The following is a 15,889-nucleotide window of genomic DNA, read 5'->3' on the forward strand; positions in this document are numbered from 1 at the left end:
TATATGATATATATATTTATATATAGGATTATGAAACGGGCATATTTGATACAATACTTAAAGAAACAAACACTGTTTCTAAATTCACATGCAAATGTATAACAGTAACAATAATATTGATTGTTAATTCTTACAAGCCTGACTGTGGTCCAGATCTATACTCAAACACAGTTGAATTAACATAGCAGATTAAGCTGTTTACTCATTTATTTAAGTGGCACAATTAACATCAACTCTGTCACTATCAGTCATTTGGTAACATTATAGTAAAGTCACTTACTCTGAAGTCCAAGTTCAACCCATCTCATGTCCAAGGTGAGTCTAAGTCATTATGCCTCACAAGCAAGTAATTTATGTTAAGACATATTGGAGTAAAAATAGGGCATACATAAATAAATTAAGATATTTTGAAGCAAGAGAGAGACTTAGATTTACTATAATAATTTGTTTCATTTGCAAAGCCAAGAACTGAATAGTTTGATCAGATTTAATGTTGAAGAAACAATCAATTACTTATTTGCCTATTTACAGAATGGCAGAACATATATATAAAATTCACTTGAAATCTTCCTAGTCACACTGTGGATCTCATAAGCCCAAGCTGAGGCTCAAGTAAGAAATAAGTCAGTGTCAAATCATGAAACTTGCGATGCCATGCCAATTGCAGGAAATGGATTCTTACAACTCCCTGGATTTCCAAACTTTCCAAGTATGACACAGCAAAAGTGCACTACACAATGTCTGGATTCAACTCCCTGATCCCCCACATCCTTAATCCTAAGGTCATATGTGGTGTAAACTGACCTGAGATCAGCACTCTTTTTCTCTAGGTCCTAATGACCTCTCAGATCTCTTGTTCCACTACATTTTGTTATCAAACTTTATAAATAACATTGTTGTGTTTTCTTAGGCAGAGCTAACACTAGAGCTCATGTGATAAGAAAAGCACGTGGCCGGGTCATAGAACCCCTCTCATACGCTGTTATTTACCCAAGACTAGCATGTATTGGTCGTCCCTGTAGGTGGGATATTTTTCAAATATTGCATTTGGATTCCCAAGGGGGCATACATTTTTTTATACTTGGAAAGTTTTAAAGGGGTTTCAGGCATTAGTCCTGTAGCAGAAGGCCCTGGATAATAGCATTCACATTCTCTAATTGACACTGGCCTGATAAGTTGAACATAAAATTACATTTGTTATTCGGACAACCAGACAAGAGCCCATATGCACCACATGTGAGTTCAGCTTTGCCAGATGTATTAAAGTAAATTTAATAAAGGTCATGGTTTGAAAAACCAGAAAGAAAAGGAAGACAAACCTTACAGGACTTTAGAAAGAGAGCTTTACTGGCAGAAAGTTCAGTCCAGAATGTCAGAAAGCACACTTCTATTATCATCAGAATATGTGGGTAAATAAAGGGTTGTGTGTACATCGGTGCATGGAGACGATGTTTTGATATGGGGCTACAAAAAAACCGGTAAACAGGATCAGAGCTGATCAAAGGCATTGTGCTCAGTCTGAAAGCCACATGTGGACAATAGTAGAACAGTGGGCAATGTACAAAGAAACAAACTTAAATTGAGCTTTTCAAAAGCTATCAAATCCATATTGTGTATGTGTTTCTGCATCTGATTTGATAATTGTTAGACAACTAGTTGGACCCACAAGAAGCTCCCTGTTGAGAGTCACTAACCTGATTGTCCAGCAAACAGCAATTTATGAAGGCTGCCCATGTCCTGTTGCTCAGGCCTCCATAATGACAGGCAGTGCTCTGAGTTTGGGATTGGAGGGAGGGAGGTGCCACGGTGAAGCTGTTGGCCAGCCCGCCGCAAGCCCGTTGAGGAAGAGCGCCCACCTGCACGCCGAGGCTAAGAGCAAGGGCACTCTGCGCATGTCGGAGAAGACCTGGGAGTCACGGCGGATCAAGGAGGAGATGCGAGAGATCCTGTCACCCACCCCACTGGAGCTACACAAGGTCAGTCAACATGAGATCCTCATGTGGGAATCCTGACAGTCAAATTTACAGTACTGGATCTAATGATAATATACATGAGTGGATGGCATGACAGCAGTTGAAAAGTGAAGTCATAATTGTCTGTCATGCCCTCTAGTGGTCGACTGCAGTTTACACAGCTGAAACCCTTATAAGTGAAAAGAGCGCACGTGACGCTAACATTTGTAGTACACCCAGTTTTTTTGCCAGTTGTGTTTAGTTGGTTCACATTCCCTTCATGTTAATATTTTTTTCTGTATGATGGAGGTGTTTAATATCTGTTATCTGATGATATTCAGAAAGGTTATGATGAGGTGATTGTCAGCTCTTACTGACTGCCTAGTTTTATGGCCATGCAGATACTTTGTTAGCTACTTGAGAAATTTCTCCTTCATTTGACAACTAGGAAAGTTCTAAACAGTTGTGTGCAATAAACAGGATCATTTTGATACTTAGTTAGCTACTATATAATGTTCTGAAACATGGCACTGAAATGCATTTTAACTAGAATAAAAATTTATTTTATATTGGGAATCTGAGACATGTTTTCCACTCACATAGTCATTAATTGACTGGATCTGTATGGAAAGCCTGCCTAATTTTTAATATGTCTAATGTGTCTTTTAGGTGAATACTATATACGAGTTTATGAACAATCAGTATCTTAAACTTATTGCGGCCTCTAGTCATAAGGGTTAGAGGCTTTGTTCACTTTGTTGTTTAGTAAACTTGCTATAGCAGCACACCTGTCTTCCTCAGGTGACTGTAATGAAGGACCCAGAGAGGGACGACTTTGGCTTCAGCGTATCAGATGGATTCTTGGAGAAAGGCGTGTATGTAAACATGATCAGGCCTGAGGGCCCAGCAGAGCGTGCAGGCCTCAGACCGTATGACAGGATCCTTCAGGTACCAGCAATGCTGCTCACGCCTCCCTGACAGAGCTACCTAAAAACCAGTTCATGGACAGGTAGCAATAAGGAAAGGTTCTTTTTTCTTACTGTAGCCCCAACAAGTGAAAACCTGTTTTGCTGGGACTCTTTTCAAAGTCTAAACTTCAACCTTTACTAAATACTTACTTAGAAACACCCATCATGTGCTTATATTCACAGGCCATTTGACTAGGTACACTTGTCATATAGGTACATTTTTTTTAAATAGTACAGACTAGTCCGTCTGTAGCTCGTCAGTACCGCATCCGCACAGTTTTCATCCCTCCTCTGTTGTGTTAATCTCTGCAGAGTTTCTGATCACAGGACTACTGCCAATGGTTGTGGGGGGTAGAACATTCTCAACACAGGAGTGACACTGATATGGTAGTATCATGGATTAGGGGTGGAGCTGGTGCAGTTTTATCAGGCACAGCAATGTTGCTGGGTTTTTAACATTTGTCATTGTCACTTTTGGGTCATATAGTGGCACACCACTACAATTATCCACCTATCAGCAGTCCTATAGTCCATTAATAAAGGGATAGTGGATGCCTAATATAAATTGTGCGTTGCAGCAGATTAAGCTGTAGACTACAAATTTACACGTACAAGGTCTAAGCAATAAAGTTGTGTTTTTGTACTGTAGGAGATAATGAACATATTGTCCTTGTTGGCGCAGTCAAGTGGTTGCTCAGCGTTATTAGCAATCCAAGCACAGGCAGAGAAACTGCCACTTCTACCTTACTTCTGAGGGCCTCTGTTAACTCTGTGATCCTCATTACAACTGTATTTGTTCTCACATCCACAGTACAAGAGGACTGGTTCAGATTAGGCCTCAGTCACTTTTAATAAAATCTTAACAATATAAGGTTGGACTTTATTCTGTGAAGTGAGAAAAAGCTATAAATACACTTAGTAAAATCAGTCCCATAGTAGACATTCAGTCAAAACTAGGATATTTGTGTAAGCTTTTTTTTTTTTTTTCACAAATTAATAGGTTGTGCTCAGCAGACCACAGGCCGGGCACTGGCATATACAGTATATTATAAATTTCTCATCTGATTATTTCATTGATTCCTTTAATGACTCTACTTAAAGACAACAGCTGTAGCCTTTGTCAGTTATACTGGTTTAGGTGATGTGTTATCTACAGTGATGTATGTTACGTGTTATGAGGATGACTGTGTAATGTGTAACTTTTGCCTGTCGCCTTGCCAGGTCAATCATGTGCGGACACGAGACTTTGACTGCTGTTTGGCTGTGCCTCTCCTGACTGAAGCCGGGGACAAACTGGAGCTTGTCATTAGCAGAAACCCGTTAGCTCAGCCCACCGCCGGTCAGCCAAGTTTGGGTCAGCTCCGTGACTTTTCTCCCGCCACCCCTGTCACCCACATTCGTGAACACATGACCAGCACTATGGATTTGTGATAGTACACGCATGACAGCTAGGATTTCCCCACACCTCTGAAGGTCACAGCACGAAAACATCAGAGCACTGCGATATCTTGGACTGTGGCCGATGTGTGATCAACAAATACAATCAACAAGGCTTCTGTTTTCAGTAAAACATAAGCAAGGACTTGAGCCAGCATTCTCAAAGGACGGTGGGCTTTGATCACTGAAAAACAATACAAGAAGAAGTGTGAAAAAGGAACTTAACCCAGTCTGATACTTCTGGAGTCGTCTGTTTTTTACAGAAATAGCTGCTGTTGTTCAGCAGTGTAAATCAAGAGAATAGAGCCTGGATGCAGATCCCTTTTAAATCCTTTTTTTTTTTTTACCACATTGTGAAGGGTGTTGACATTTGTTTGCCTTTTTGGTTATGTCTGTTCCCTTTCAGAAAAGAGAACAAAGTATCTATGACGTTTTCATTTAACACTTGTATTTTTCCACTCTGCTTGGTTGGGCAAGAATGAAAAAAAATTGTTGGGTAAGTGCACAGTCTGACCCAACCCTAAAACCAGCAGACACATGCTTGATCACAAACACTCTCCAATTCCCTCCCTCTCTCTCCTTCTCTCTCCCACTCGCTCTCTCTCTCTCTCTCTCTCTCTCTCACACCACACACACACACACACACACTCTCTCTCTCTCACGCACGCACGCACGCACAGTCTTGTTTACTATCCTTGTAGGGACTTTCTATTGACAATGATTACTATAGCTTGGCTCTGTCATTTGGCGTTTAGTTTTTCAAATGAAACGACCAATTTCAGTGTACCATGGGGACCACAAGAGAGGTCCCCACAAGGTAAATAATGTCAGATATTACTAATCTTGTGGGGACATTCAGTCACACATACACACACACACACACACACACACACACACACAGGCACACAGGCACACACACACACACACGTGCGCATTCACATTCACAGGAAAAAAGGGTGGACAAGAACAATGCACAAGACGACTGCCTGCTGTTTTCATGCTTGCAGGCCAAAACTAAAAGTAACAAAGTTGCTGTTTGATTTCTCAACAAAGACTTTAGAAGCTTTCAAGTCCACATAATGTAATCAAAAAGAATTTCGATTCCTTTATTTGGTGGAGGTGACAAAGCCGTGTTGTGTTTGCACCAGTAGACAAATTCATTTCTCCCAGCTCCAGCCCTGCACACTTGCTCAAGCAGCAGTGTGAAATGGCAGGAACAAATACAGTACTCTTTTCTTCTGGTTTTAATGCACTTACTTTGCATGAAGCACTTTCATTTCTTATAGCCTCAGCGATGACATGGTATAAGGAAAACAGAAATAAGAACCTTGCGCTGTCTCTCTCTCTCTCTCTCTCTCTCTCTCGCTTTCTCTCTCTCACTCACACACACTCACAGACTCCTAGGCTTGATGCTACAGCTCTTGTATAGGCATTTGACAGTGCATATTGTCATGGCTCTGTCTGCCCCTGTCTTTTATCATTTCTCTCCCAACAGTGAAACACTGTACCAGCATGGTGTCTCCACCACTCTTCATGTGCATATGACCCTCAAGGGCACATTTCTCCCTTTTACAGCAGGCTTTGCACCCAAGCCATCATTTGGCTGCTGAAGCCCGCCAAATATTGCAAATGTTTCCATTCAGGTTATTTTCGGCTCACCTTCCTGAAAAGCCTACTAGCATAGAGACACCTGGCATTTGGCCTTAACTCAGGGCCAGCTCTGGCAAAAGAGGAATATCTTGACTTCCAGTTTGATTGGTTTAACTCATGACTAGTATTAACCAAGAAGCTGTAAATAAGTATTAAATGTTTGTTAAAGCAAAGAATATTAAACCGTGAAATGTAGTGACCACAAACTTGTTCCTACAACACTTTTCCAATGGACACAATGATCGTGAGAATTAAATAAATAGATATTGAAACGTTAAATAAATGAGGGCAAAGGATATCAGTGATTAAACATATGCTCACTCTATTTGTGTCCTGGAGATATGTGTGAGTATTAGGCATATGAAAGATAATTCTTATGCAAGATAAGACATAAGTCGATGCATATTTCAAAATCATTTCATTTGTAGGATCACACCAGGTAAAGCTCTTGAATCTGCACAACGATCTCTGAAAATAGGCACAGCCTACTGGAGTCTGGCAATGCATCTTGGCTGCTGGCAATAAGATTCAGTAAGCCACAATACAGCTGTGATGTTTTTTATTCCATCTTGTTTTTATTTTTTTCTTGTTGTTGTTTTTTTTTTAAGATGTTGCTTATTGGCCTGTGCTCTCAGGCCCCGCCCTCTCTTCCACAGCTTCTCTGAGCACTTTCTGGGCCTTTTGTATGGTTGTCTCCCTGCCAGAAAACTTGCTTCATAATTATCTGTGGATTAAGTGGATTTTATTTCCTTGCCCCGCAGTCTTAAACCCAGTGTTGGAAAGCACAAGCAAGATTCATTTGTAATAAAACAGAAAGCACTCGTTGTTCTCAGAGCATTCGGGAACTCATGCCAGAACAATCTACCGCTCTGTTCAGAACTGTCGCACTTGGAATCTCCCCAAAACTCCCTCCCAAAGCTTTTTTTTAATTTTGTTTCGCTCTTCTTTCATTTCCCGTTTTCCCCCGTTTGTGTATAACCTTTAAGGGGCTACTAAAGTTGTCAGTGGAACAAAATCAAGACCAATGAGCATGGGCTCTTCTTTTTTGTATGTAAAGTACTTTGAACTGAGCAAGGTTTCAGCTATATGTTGACACTGCAGGGGAATCAGGTCAAAAGTCCAGTTCATGCAGTCCAGTTTTTTTGCTAAGACTGAGACAGTATCCAGACAATGGACAAGGATTTGACCTTTTCTCTCTTTTCATGACAGTATTCCATGTATGTACTGAGTGTGCCGTATATATAACAAAACATAACAAAAAGTACAAAAGAAAAGTTGAACTTTTATAGACGCAATATCCAAGCCCAGTTTGGGCTTTGGAAATTTTACAAAAGCTTTATGAAGCTCTAATTGTGTTCATCCCTATGCATTTTAAACATGAAATAATGTATGCATTGATATTGTGTATTTTTAAAGTGTAATATTAAAGTTCTATTCTCTGTATAGTATTTTTATATGACACTCTCACCTCATGGTATCCTTGACTGCAATCTAAGCACAGTGAAAGAGCCGAAAATTGTGTTTATTTTGCTTTGTTTGCACACCTACATTGATATTCTATATCAATGAAAGACTGTGCTGGTGACCCTTTTATAAAGGGAAAAAAAATTAATAAAGTATAAAAATGTATTAATGAGTTATTTTATCTTTCAATAATAACCAGTTAATCCACCTCATTTTACTAAAATTATCAACATTTGTAGCATAAATACTTGAACAAACTATTGAGTGATTATAATAGGTGGGAAATATTTGAATACTTTTAGTCAGAGCCCATGTTTACAAGGACTGTTTGTAATACTGCAGTACATTTATGTATATTTTTTGTATCTAATACTTTGCAGAATTCTAGAGTTAGATCAGATTTGGGAAAAATTGTTCTGTGCATTAACCCAAATCTCTAGTAACAGTACAGATATGTTAGATATAGTTAGATAGATGGTTAGATATGTGTTGCTACTCACTAGACAGTTAACATTATTTACCTTGATATCTAACCTTCTTGTGTATAAATGCCTGGCAACTGAAATTCAGTGAAACTAATGAAATCTGTCATTTTAAGGCTATATTCAAAAGAGGAAGTAAACAATGCAATGTTTTTTAAAGGAATTAATGATCTCTTAGTGAACGTAGTTTAAGCACCAATTATGCTGGTGATAGAATTATCCAAGCTCTTACTTAAGGGAAAGCAATTGAGTTGTGCTACAGTTGAAGATCATAGGTAGTTCCAGTGTGCATTTCATAAAAGTATTGAAGTACATATTTAGCTGATTTGCTCACCCATACATTATCTGTAGCTCTATCCGCAGATGATTTCAGCATTTTCCTCTTTCATCATGACTTTATGGAGCTTAGAGATGGACAAGGCCAGCTTATATCTAATTCTACAGGGAAGTATCACACCACTGCTCTACGGCCCATTTTTATTTGGTCCTGACTGCCTGAACATGTCTGTGAGCTGGTCTGATTGTTTTGCTCCCTGCCATGTCACATCTATTAGCGCTCTCTATCCTCCCACAACACGTGGCCGAGCCAAATCAGATGGCGTGTGAGGTGCAGTCGCTCATGGCATCACGAGCGTGTCACACCTGAATTTGGAATAGCTGATTTGGAACCACTGTGTGACGTGCATTCCGTAATCATCATCACGCAGGAAGGCGAAAGCAAGGAAAGATGGTAAGCTGTCCATCACACAGTTACATTATCTGTATGATTCACTGTTCAAAGCTAGTCATAGTTGTTATGAGCAGTTCCCCACCCGGATCATGACCTGATGATGAGGGTGAGCGGAAAAATACTCCATTTGCATAACAGGAAAAGATTTTACCTCATATTCACATGAAAAGGGAAAGCATGTTGCTGGCAGTACTAATACTGTTCCTGTCTGCCAACCAAAAAATTTACTATGAAGTCAAATTATCAACAAAAGGAGAAAAATATATTTTTCCTGCATACTTTTCAGGTCCAAATTGGCCAAGAAGGTTTGGCTGACTGTGATGTCAAAGACATTTACAAAGGTTCCAAGTGAGAAGGTTCCAGGATAACAGGGTGGTCTAAAATAATCTACTCACCAGAATCAATGACATATGAGGCATGCAAAGAAAGGTGCTGGCACAGATTACATGAACATTGTTGATGTTTCTTATTATCTGTTACTTCCGCTGGTAGCTTTCATCTTTAAGTTGTTTAAAAAAAAAATCAGTCATCTTTAATAAGAGTGATATAACAATTGAGCATAACAGGAAATATCTGAATGATCCACATTTGACAAAGGAATATTTTTGTTTTAAGGACCTCTATATTAAACATTCAGTGTGTCCATTTGTCCAAAAAATGGAAAACATGCACCCCACCCCCACAAACTATGTTCATCAAAGCAGGCCAGTATATGGCATTGAAGCATTGAAGTCATTTGCGTCAAGCTTCTATTTTAAAGAAAATTAATGAGGACAAGCCAGTGGCAGCTGAAGATTTCAGTGCTAACTCCATGCTGCAGTATTAACTCCAAGATTCAGTGCTCTCATGCAGTGTCAAGCTAGAACAGCAAGGGTCCTGCTGTGAACAGTGTGCACACCAAGCTGGCAGCCATTATAACAAGACATTTTCCACTTTCCTTAAAGTTCATTTTCAAATGGCATTTCACATTTGTCAAATATATACTTTTGAAAACTGACCACTGCAGTACCTGTTTAAAACAAACCTTTATTGTAAGTGAATAATTCTGTTGGTACTTATGTTCATCACCACTCTCATGGTGTCAGTGTTACTTCTGTTCAAATGACTAGGTTGCAGTTAACATTTCACCATATTTTCTGCAGGGCTTTTGTATTATCTGTTTGTGTTCTGTTTTCCACTAATTTCCCATTGTCAAAGTTCAAACAGTCATCTTTATCTGATAAACAGTGTGTTTCTTTTTTTTAATCTGATCTTGTTACTAAATGTAATCCCTTGTAAACATAGTTAATTTAAAAAAAACATTGCCTGGGTCAGATATAGACCACTGGAGGAAAATCAATTGAAAACAAGGCTGTACATAAAATCTTTTCATTATATTTTTAATTAATTTTTACCTCATAAAATTGCTAAATTACAAATATATTATAACAAAGCATTCACTAAAATACAGTTTCCACTATAAATAGTCAAATATGTATTGTAAATAGTTACAGAAAACATAAAGAAAGCACAAACAATAAATATTGTAAAAGGGTCCATTTCTACAGGTGTGGGAGAAGGAAGAATTATGCTCATTTCACCAAACACTGAAGCCAAGAATGCTATTGTAGGTATTTTGAGTTTTTGAAGCCTATCTATGTTCACATATTTTATGCATCTGTTTGTGCACGAATCAAACTCGTTCTGATACATTGACAGGTCTTATACTGTCTGACCAAATAAATCAAGTGAAGTGATCAGCTATATACAATCTGAGGCTGAGAAGGTATTACAAAGTACTTTAGGGGGTATTGATAAGTTTAGTACTGTTTATTAGATGCGTTTAATTTTGTATATTAAATGTGTCTATTCTGATGTTTTCTTTACAGAGCTTTTTATACAGTTTTAGGTCACTTTTTACATTTTAGGCCTAGAGGAGAACAAAAGGTTTACAATATAGGTTTTCAATAAAGCATTATTGCTATATGATGAGGCTAAACCCACTCTATAGAGCCTTAAATTAGACTGCAGTAGATAGGGGCTATGCATACATTTAGTAGAGGATCGTCAACATATTTTCAGTGCAAGTTTAGGAATATTTTATGCCTTATGGAAAGGTACAGGACAAGAGGACAGTAATCATTTCTGTGGGCTTGTACTAGACAAATAAGATATTTATAGCATCAACATTAGGCATGGAAAGTATATAATCTCCTATGGGAATCTCATCAAGAATCATGTGTGTGCTGAGAAAGGAATCACTGTTCCTTTAAAAGGTTCCCAGGGAATTTTTGTGAATATTTCCATGTTTTAGTGGATGACTTGCACACTCTCCAGATTTCCCATCCCTTGGGTACTGTCTGTTTCTTCTTTTAATAACCTACAAGAAGACCCAGCTGCCAGGCATAAACAGTCTTTGCTCTGCTGCTTGGGCAGATTTCCAATCATCAATAATATACGTGTGTACATTATCCTCGGCTATTTTGTTTGTGCCCAGTTTCAAACTGGCCTAACCTGGCAGGTCTGCTTGTTTCGTCGCGAGGCCTATTATAAAAAGCCATGTCTGTTAAAATTACCCTGGCGTGAAACCAGCTGTTAGGTTACTTTAGAGACCTAATAGTCAGTGTCCAAGTCAGCCATGGGTACCGCAGGCTTACGGCACTTTAATCACCTTGAGAAACATACTGAGCCTTGGTTAACAACATTGGAAATATTCAGCAGAAACCTTCTTCAAAAAGAAGTTTATTAAGAAATGAAAAGGTTTTTTTAGCTACTACATAATCTTTTCAAAAATACATTTTTTGCTTACATGTTATTTTCAGGAATTTTAGAAATTTCTGAAAGTATATCTAATTTTTTTAATTTAAGTAAGTCCTGTGTGATTATTAAAAGCTCTAGGCACAAAAAAATGCTATATAAAATTGCAAGATCGAGAAATCATACAAGTCTCTGTTCCTGTGGGTCGGGTCTGCTTTATATTCATACCCTTGGCTTTATAGTCTCTGTACCTTGGTATTGCAGAAGAAAAGAGGCCTTCAATATTTGCAGAAGGTATCATTCTCTTGTAATTAAGCCTTTTGAAGAAGGAACATTGAAGTATCATTCTAGTGGGTTTTTAAGGTTTGAATGAATTCTCTTGACACTATTAATGAGCCAATGTTCATGTCATTTGCCTAAAGTGTTTCATTATGTAACTTTGAGGTCAAGTCTGACAATCAGAAATAATTCGATCAACACAGTGATGGGAAATGATTGTTTTGCATCTAGTTTAAAAATAGCAAATCAGGTAAGTTGTCACAGTAATCACATGCACTAAATTTTAAATGTTTTTGGAGTTTATCCAGGTAAGTTATATTATATTAAATTGGACCTTAATGTGCCTGTTTTGTGTTATATTATTAAAATAATCCATATTTGATTGTTTTAAAGTACCATCTTTTAAAAAGACTAGAACAATGCATATGAGTCTACATAGTATTGCACATCACAACTTGCAGTAAGCTTTTCTTCTGATTAACAGTCATAAGTGAGATTCTGACCATTCAAAAAATGTTAATAATTGCTGACAGAATTTAAATACATTCTTAATATTTTTAATACAAAAGGCAAATGTAATAACTGTGTAAAAAGAATGAAATGAAAACATCAAATTTGATCAAATAAAATAAAATATATAATATTATATTTGAAAGGAGAGCGAATTTACATTTTAAAACTCAAGGATCAGAAAGTATCTAACGCCTAGGGAAGCATGTATTAATAGTTGATATGTTGATAATATATCCTAATGAAGCTGCTTATGAATTGACTGTGCATGATTGATGGATATATGGGGAGTGCTGAAAAGTGGGTGATTCTGGATCTGTTTAATTAAATACATTAAAAGATCGTCTGACCTGCAGATACGGGGCAATCAGATCTGCTTGAGCAGACAGAATACTTGTTGGACAGCTTGGATGTCACAAAGTAATGCTAAATTAACTAGTACCTAAAGTTAATTTATAGTGGTTCCTCAAACTCCCTCTAGATAATTCATCAGGCATAAGTGATGGTAAGAATTAGTGTGACCATTTGTGCTTTGAAAGTCACTTGCAACATCAGCTGTTAAAATGCATTGATGCTGACTCAATGCATTAAGTGCTGTGGCAGTTTCAGTGTGTTAAACTTGCAACAGAAAAGAGAGTGCTAGTGTCCTCTGATGTAATGCTTGAGTTTAAAATCCCAGCTAGTTTGAATGCTTGGGCTTGGTGTCAGTGCAGCTGATAGAAATATGGAGAGGTGCATGAAGTAATCTTACCACACAAGGTCATGTCCAAAGTCAAAAAACAAACAAACCAACAATAATATTATTAATAATAATAATAATAATAATAATAATAATAATTACTATGAGGAGAGAGTGCCATTTTCTCTGAGTAGATTCATATTACTTTTTAAATATTATAAACCTATATAATTTTCATTTACATGGCCCTTATTGCCTGTTGTCCACCCACTCCAACAGAAACGTATGTCACTGAAATGCCTCCATTTTTATTAAAAAGGGGAAAATAACATGAAAGATTTATGAGATACTGGTGTATGTAAATCAAGCCTCTAATTACAGCATCGATAAAAATAATATAACATGATAGAAAAATATTACAAACAGAGACAGTTTAAAAAAACAAGTAACTTCCTCTGTATATAAAAAAAAGAACTCCTAGTGCAGATATGTAGATATGTAAACCTGGTCCTACTATGACTATGTAAAAATTTACTGAGTGAGTGTGTGTGTGTGTGTGTGTGTGTGTGTGTGTGTGTGTGTGTGTGTGTGTATGTATGTATGTATATATATATATATATATATATATATATATATATATATATATATATATATATATATATATATATATATATATATATACACACACACACACATATACACCTATACACATATACATATATATATATATATATATATAGATAGATAGATAGATAGATAGATAGATAGATAGATAGATACATACATACATACATACATACATACATATATATAGATACATATATACATATATATAATGTGTGTGTGTGTGTTTTTCATATATATATATATATATATATATATATATATAATGGAAAGCAGGTATTTAAATCTCTCATAGAGAGTGCTCACATGATGGTTTCTAGAACAGTGTGATTGGGTTTCATCAAGCCATTGTTCCCATTGGGGTCCAGGGGACGTTCCAGGTCAGAGATCTTGGGGCGGAGCTCCTGGGGGCAAGAACTTGCCCCTCCCCGCACTGGGGCTGCCACTGCTTTAATCCTCTGGAGGAAGGAAGTGAGGGCAGGGGTCAGCTAGTAGTTAGTAGAAGATTAAATCGCTTAACAATAGTGATTTATGAAGTGTGAAAAGAATTTGCAAAGTTACAGCTTGTACTTGGGGATATAGCATTGAGAGTTTGGTCAGAAGTTCCCACGATAAAATTATAGCGATGGTTTAAGTAAGAACAAAAGGTCAAAAGGGCAAGAAAGAGAAGAGACATGTCCTGGGTAAATGGGATGGACAGAAAAGTGGAATGATTTTGTTCGATAAATGAAAATTCTGAGACCCTTGGTACAACACAATCATGATGGTTATTCCAGGCAGACTCCCCAATTTAAAAGAACAAAGCTCAGCTTATATCAACACTATTGCTAATAATTAAAGCTTAGCAATCAAAATATTTTGTCTTTACCACAGATTTAAAAGACAACAAGGTGAACAGACATATTGTGTTTGCGTGTATTTGCTTCCAGTGTATTACTTTATGACATGGTCACATACCTCAATGAGGGGTCCTTCAGACTGGATAATCTTTATCACCATCACCATAGGTATGCAAGTCATGGAAGCAAGGGCAAGTGTCCACCCAACTCCAATGGACCATTCTGGGTACTCATAGATTTTGTTGTATGTCAAAGGCTTGTATTTCACCAAAGAGAAGATGAAACACCCCTGGAGAAAAGAAAAGTACATAATACCAAACCTCAGCCAACCAAGCCAAAACTATATTGTTATTGTTTTCAAAATATGTTACTGGTCACATCAACAATGTACTCAGTATGGTTATCTTTCAAATGATGCTTCTTTGACTGACTGAGTGATATTTAGACAAGACCAGTGTAAATGTGAATGTGTACAATTCTTGCTCGTTCTGTGTCAGCAAGAAGTGCTTAACTATCACATGAGTGCCATGGAAAATCTTTAAAAACACTCAGAACATTATGGAAACACAACATATATATAAGAGACAAGAAACAGAGCATAAAAAGTCCAAAGAGACTCAGTGACCACCCAGAAAATCAAATTCCAAGATGCTTAACCAGCCTGCCATGGAGGAGGAGAACAGTTTACCCTTTACAGCAGATAAAGGGCCATTCTGACCTTTAAAGATGAAAGGGGTTTGGATGAACAAATGGTTTGCTCTTTCTTACTGTACATAGCATTCTTTTAAAAGGGAGGAAGTTCGGTCTTGCTTTCATGGAAACTAATCCTCAGCTGTTTCTCAGCCTCCCATTCACCCCAGCAAGTCGGCAGATGGTGACTCCATTTGGAGCTCAGCACTGCCACAAACCCAGAGTCGGATTTGTGCGGCAAATCCATAGCGGAAAACCACAATAGCACTGTGGTTGCGTGGAGCAGGGGAGTAGGAGATGGTCAGAGCTGAAAGTGCCTCAGATGTATTCTGATGCATTTACATTTGTCATTTGTTTTATGCATTGTGTAAGTATTCCAGGGCTAATATGGAATACCAAGGATTTGTTGATGGCTTGTATTTCCTGTCTCTTTAAGTGTAATGAAAAGCAAGAACAAAAATAAATAAATCCCACCACACAAAGAAGAGGTGTGATTGTAGTCCAGCACCACTTCATCCAGAAATTTGGTCTGTAGCCAATCATGTCCTCAATCGCATCATAGAAATTATCAGCGCCTAAAAGGAGGAAGAGGGTCTGTTTAGGCATATTATGTAACTGGCATTGCCGTGACACTCGGATAGAAGCACAATGAAATGATTCAGAGCAACTGTGTACATGAACTGAATGCTACTGGCAGTGTCAAAGTTCAGAATGAGAGATAACGTTGTGCAGTGTGTACATGGCCCATTTAGCATGCAGATGTAGTCTATGGTGTTGCAGTCATGCAAATTTAGTAAAGACACCCAAACTATTTCATAATGCATGTCTTTACATGCATCAATGTAATTT

At 37.7% G+C, this 15,889-nt stretch overlaps 2 protein-coding genes across 11 annotated transcripts in view; one reads left to right on the forward strand and one right to left on the reverse strand.

The window, feature by feature from the left end:
* grip2b (glutamate receptor interacting protein 2b) overlaps positions 1-9,715 on the forward strand; it is a 49,539-nt gene extending 39,824 nt beyond the window's left edge. For 7 of the 8 annotated variants that reach the window (XM_081705400.1, XM_081705402.1, XM_081705401.1 and 4 more), the window contains 3 exons: positions 1,749-1,976; positions 2,754-2,900; positions 4,142-9,715. In XM_081705400.1, the coding sequence (XP_081561526.1) occupies positions 1,749-1,976; positions 2,754-2,900; positions 4,142-4,351 (585 nt within the window). In that variant the 3' untranslated portion in view covers positions 4,352-9,715. The remainder of the gene's footprint in view (positions 1-1,748; positions 1,977-2,753; positions 2,901-4,141) is intronic. The other variant, XR_014119375.1, reaches the window with a different exon arrangement.
* A 331-nt stretch (positions 9,716-10,046) lies between these two features.
* The window catches only part of slc6a6b (solute carrier family 6 member 6b), a 28,217-nt gene continuing 22,374 nt past the window's right edge, over positions 10,047-15,889 (reverse strand). For all 3 annotated transcript variants that reach the window (XM_035520136.2, XM_027020192.3, XM_081705408.1), the window contains 3 exons: positions 15,515-15,615; positions 14,469-14,639; positions 10,047-13,969 (listed from right to left, as the gene is read on the reverse strand). In XM_035520136.2, coding sequence (XP_035376029.1) covers positions 13,814-13,969; positions 14,469-14,639; positions 15,515-15,615 — 428 coding nt within the window. In that variant the 3' untranslated portion in view covers positions 10,047-13,813. The remainder of the gene's footprint in view (positions 13,970-14,468; positions 14,640-15,514; positions 15,616-15,889) is intronic.

This window comes from Electrophorus electricus, chromosome 22 (assembly GCF_041902795.1).
Source record: "Electrophorus electricus isolate QZ-2024a chromosome 22, ASM4190279v1, whole genome shotgun sequence".
NCBI lineage: Eukaryota > Metazoa > Chordata > Actinopteri > Gymnotiformes > Gymnotidae > Electrophorus > Electrophorus electricus.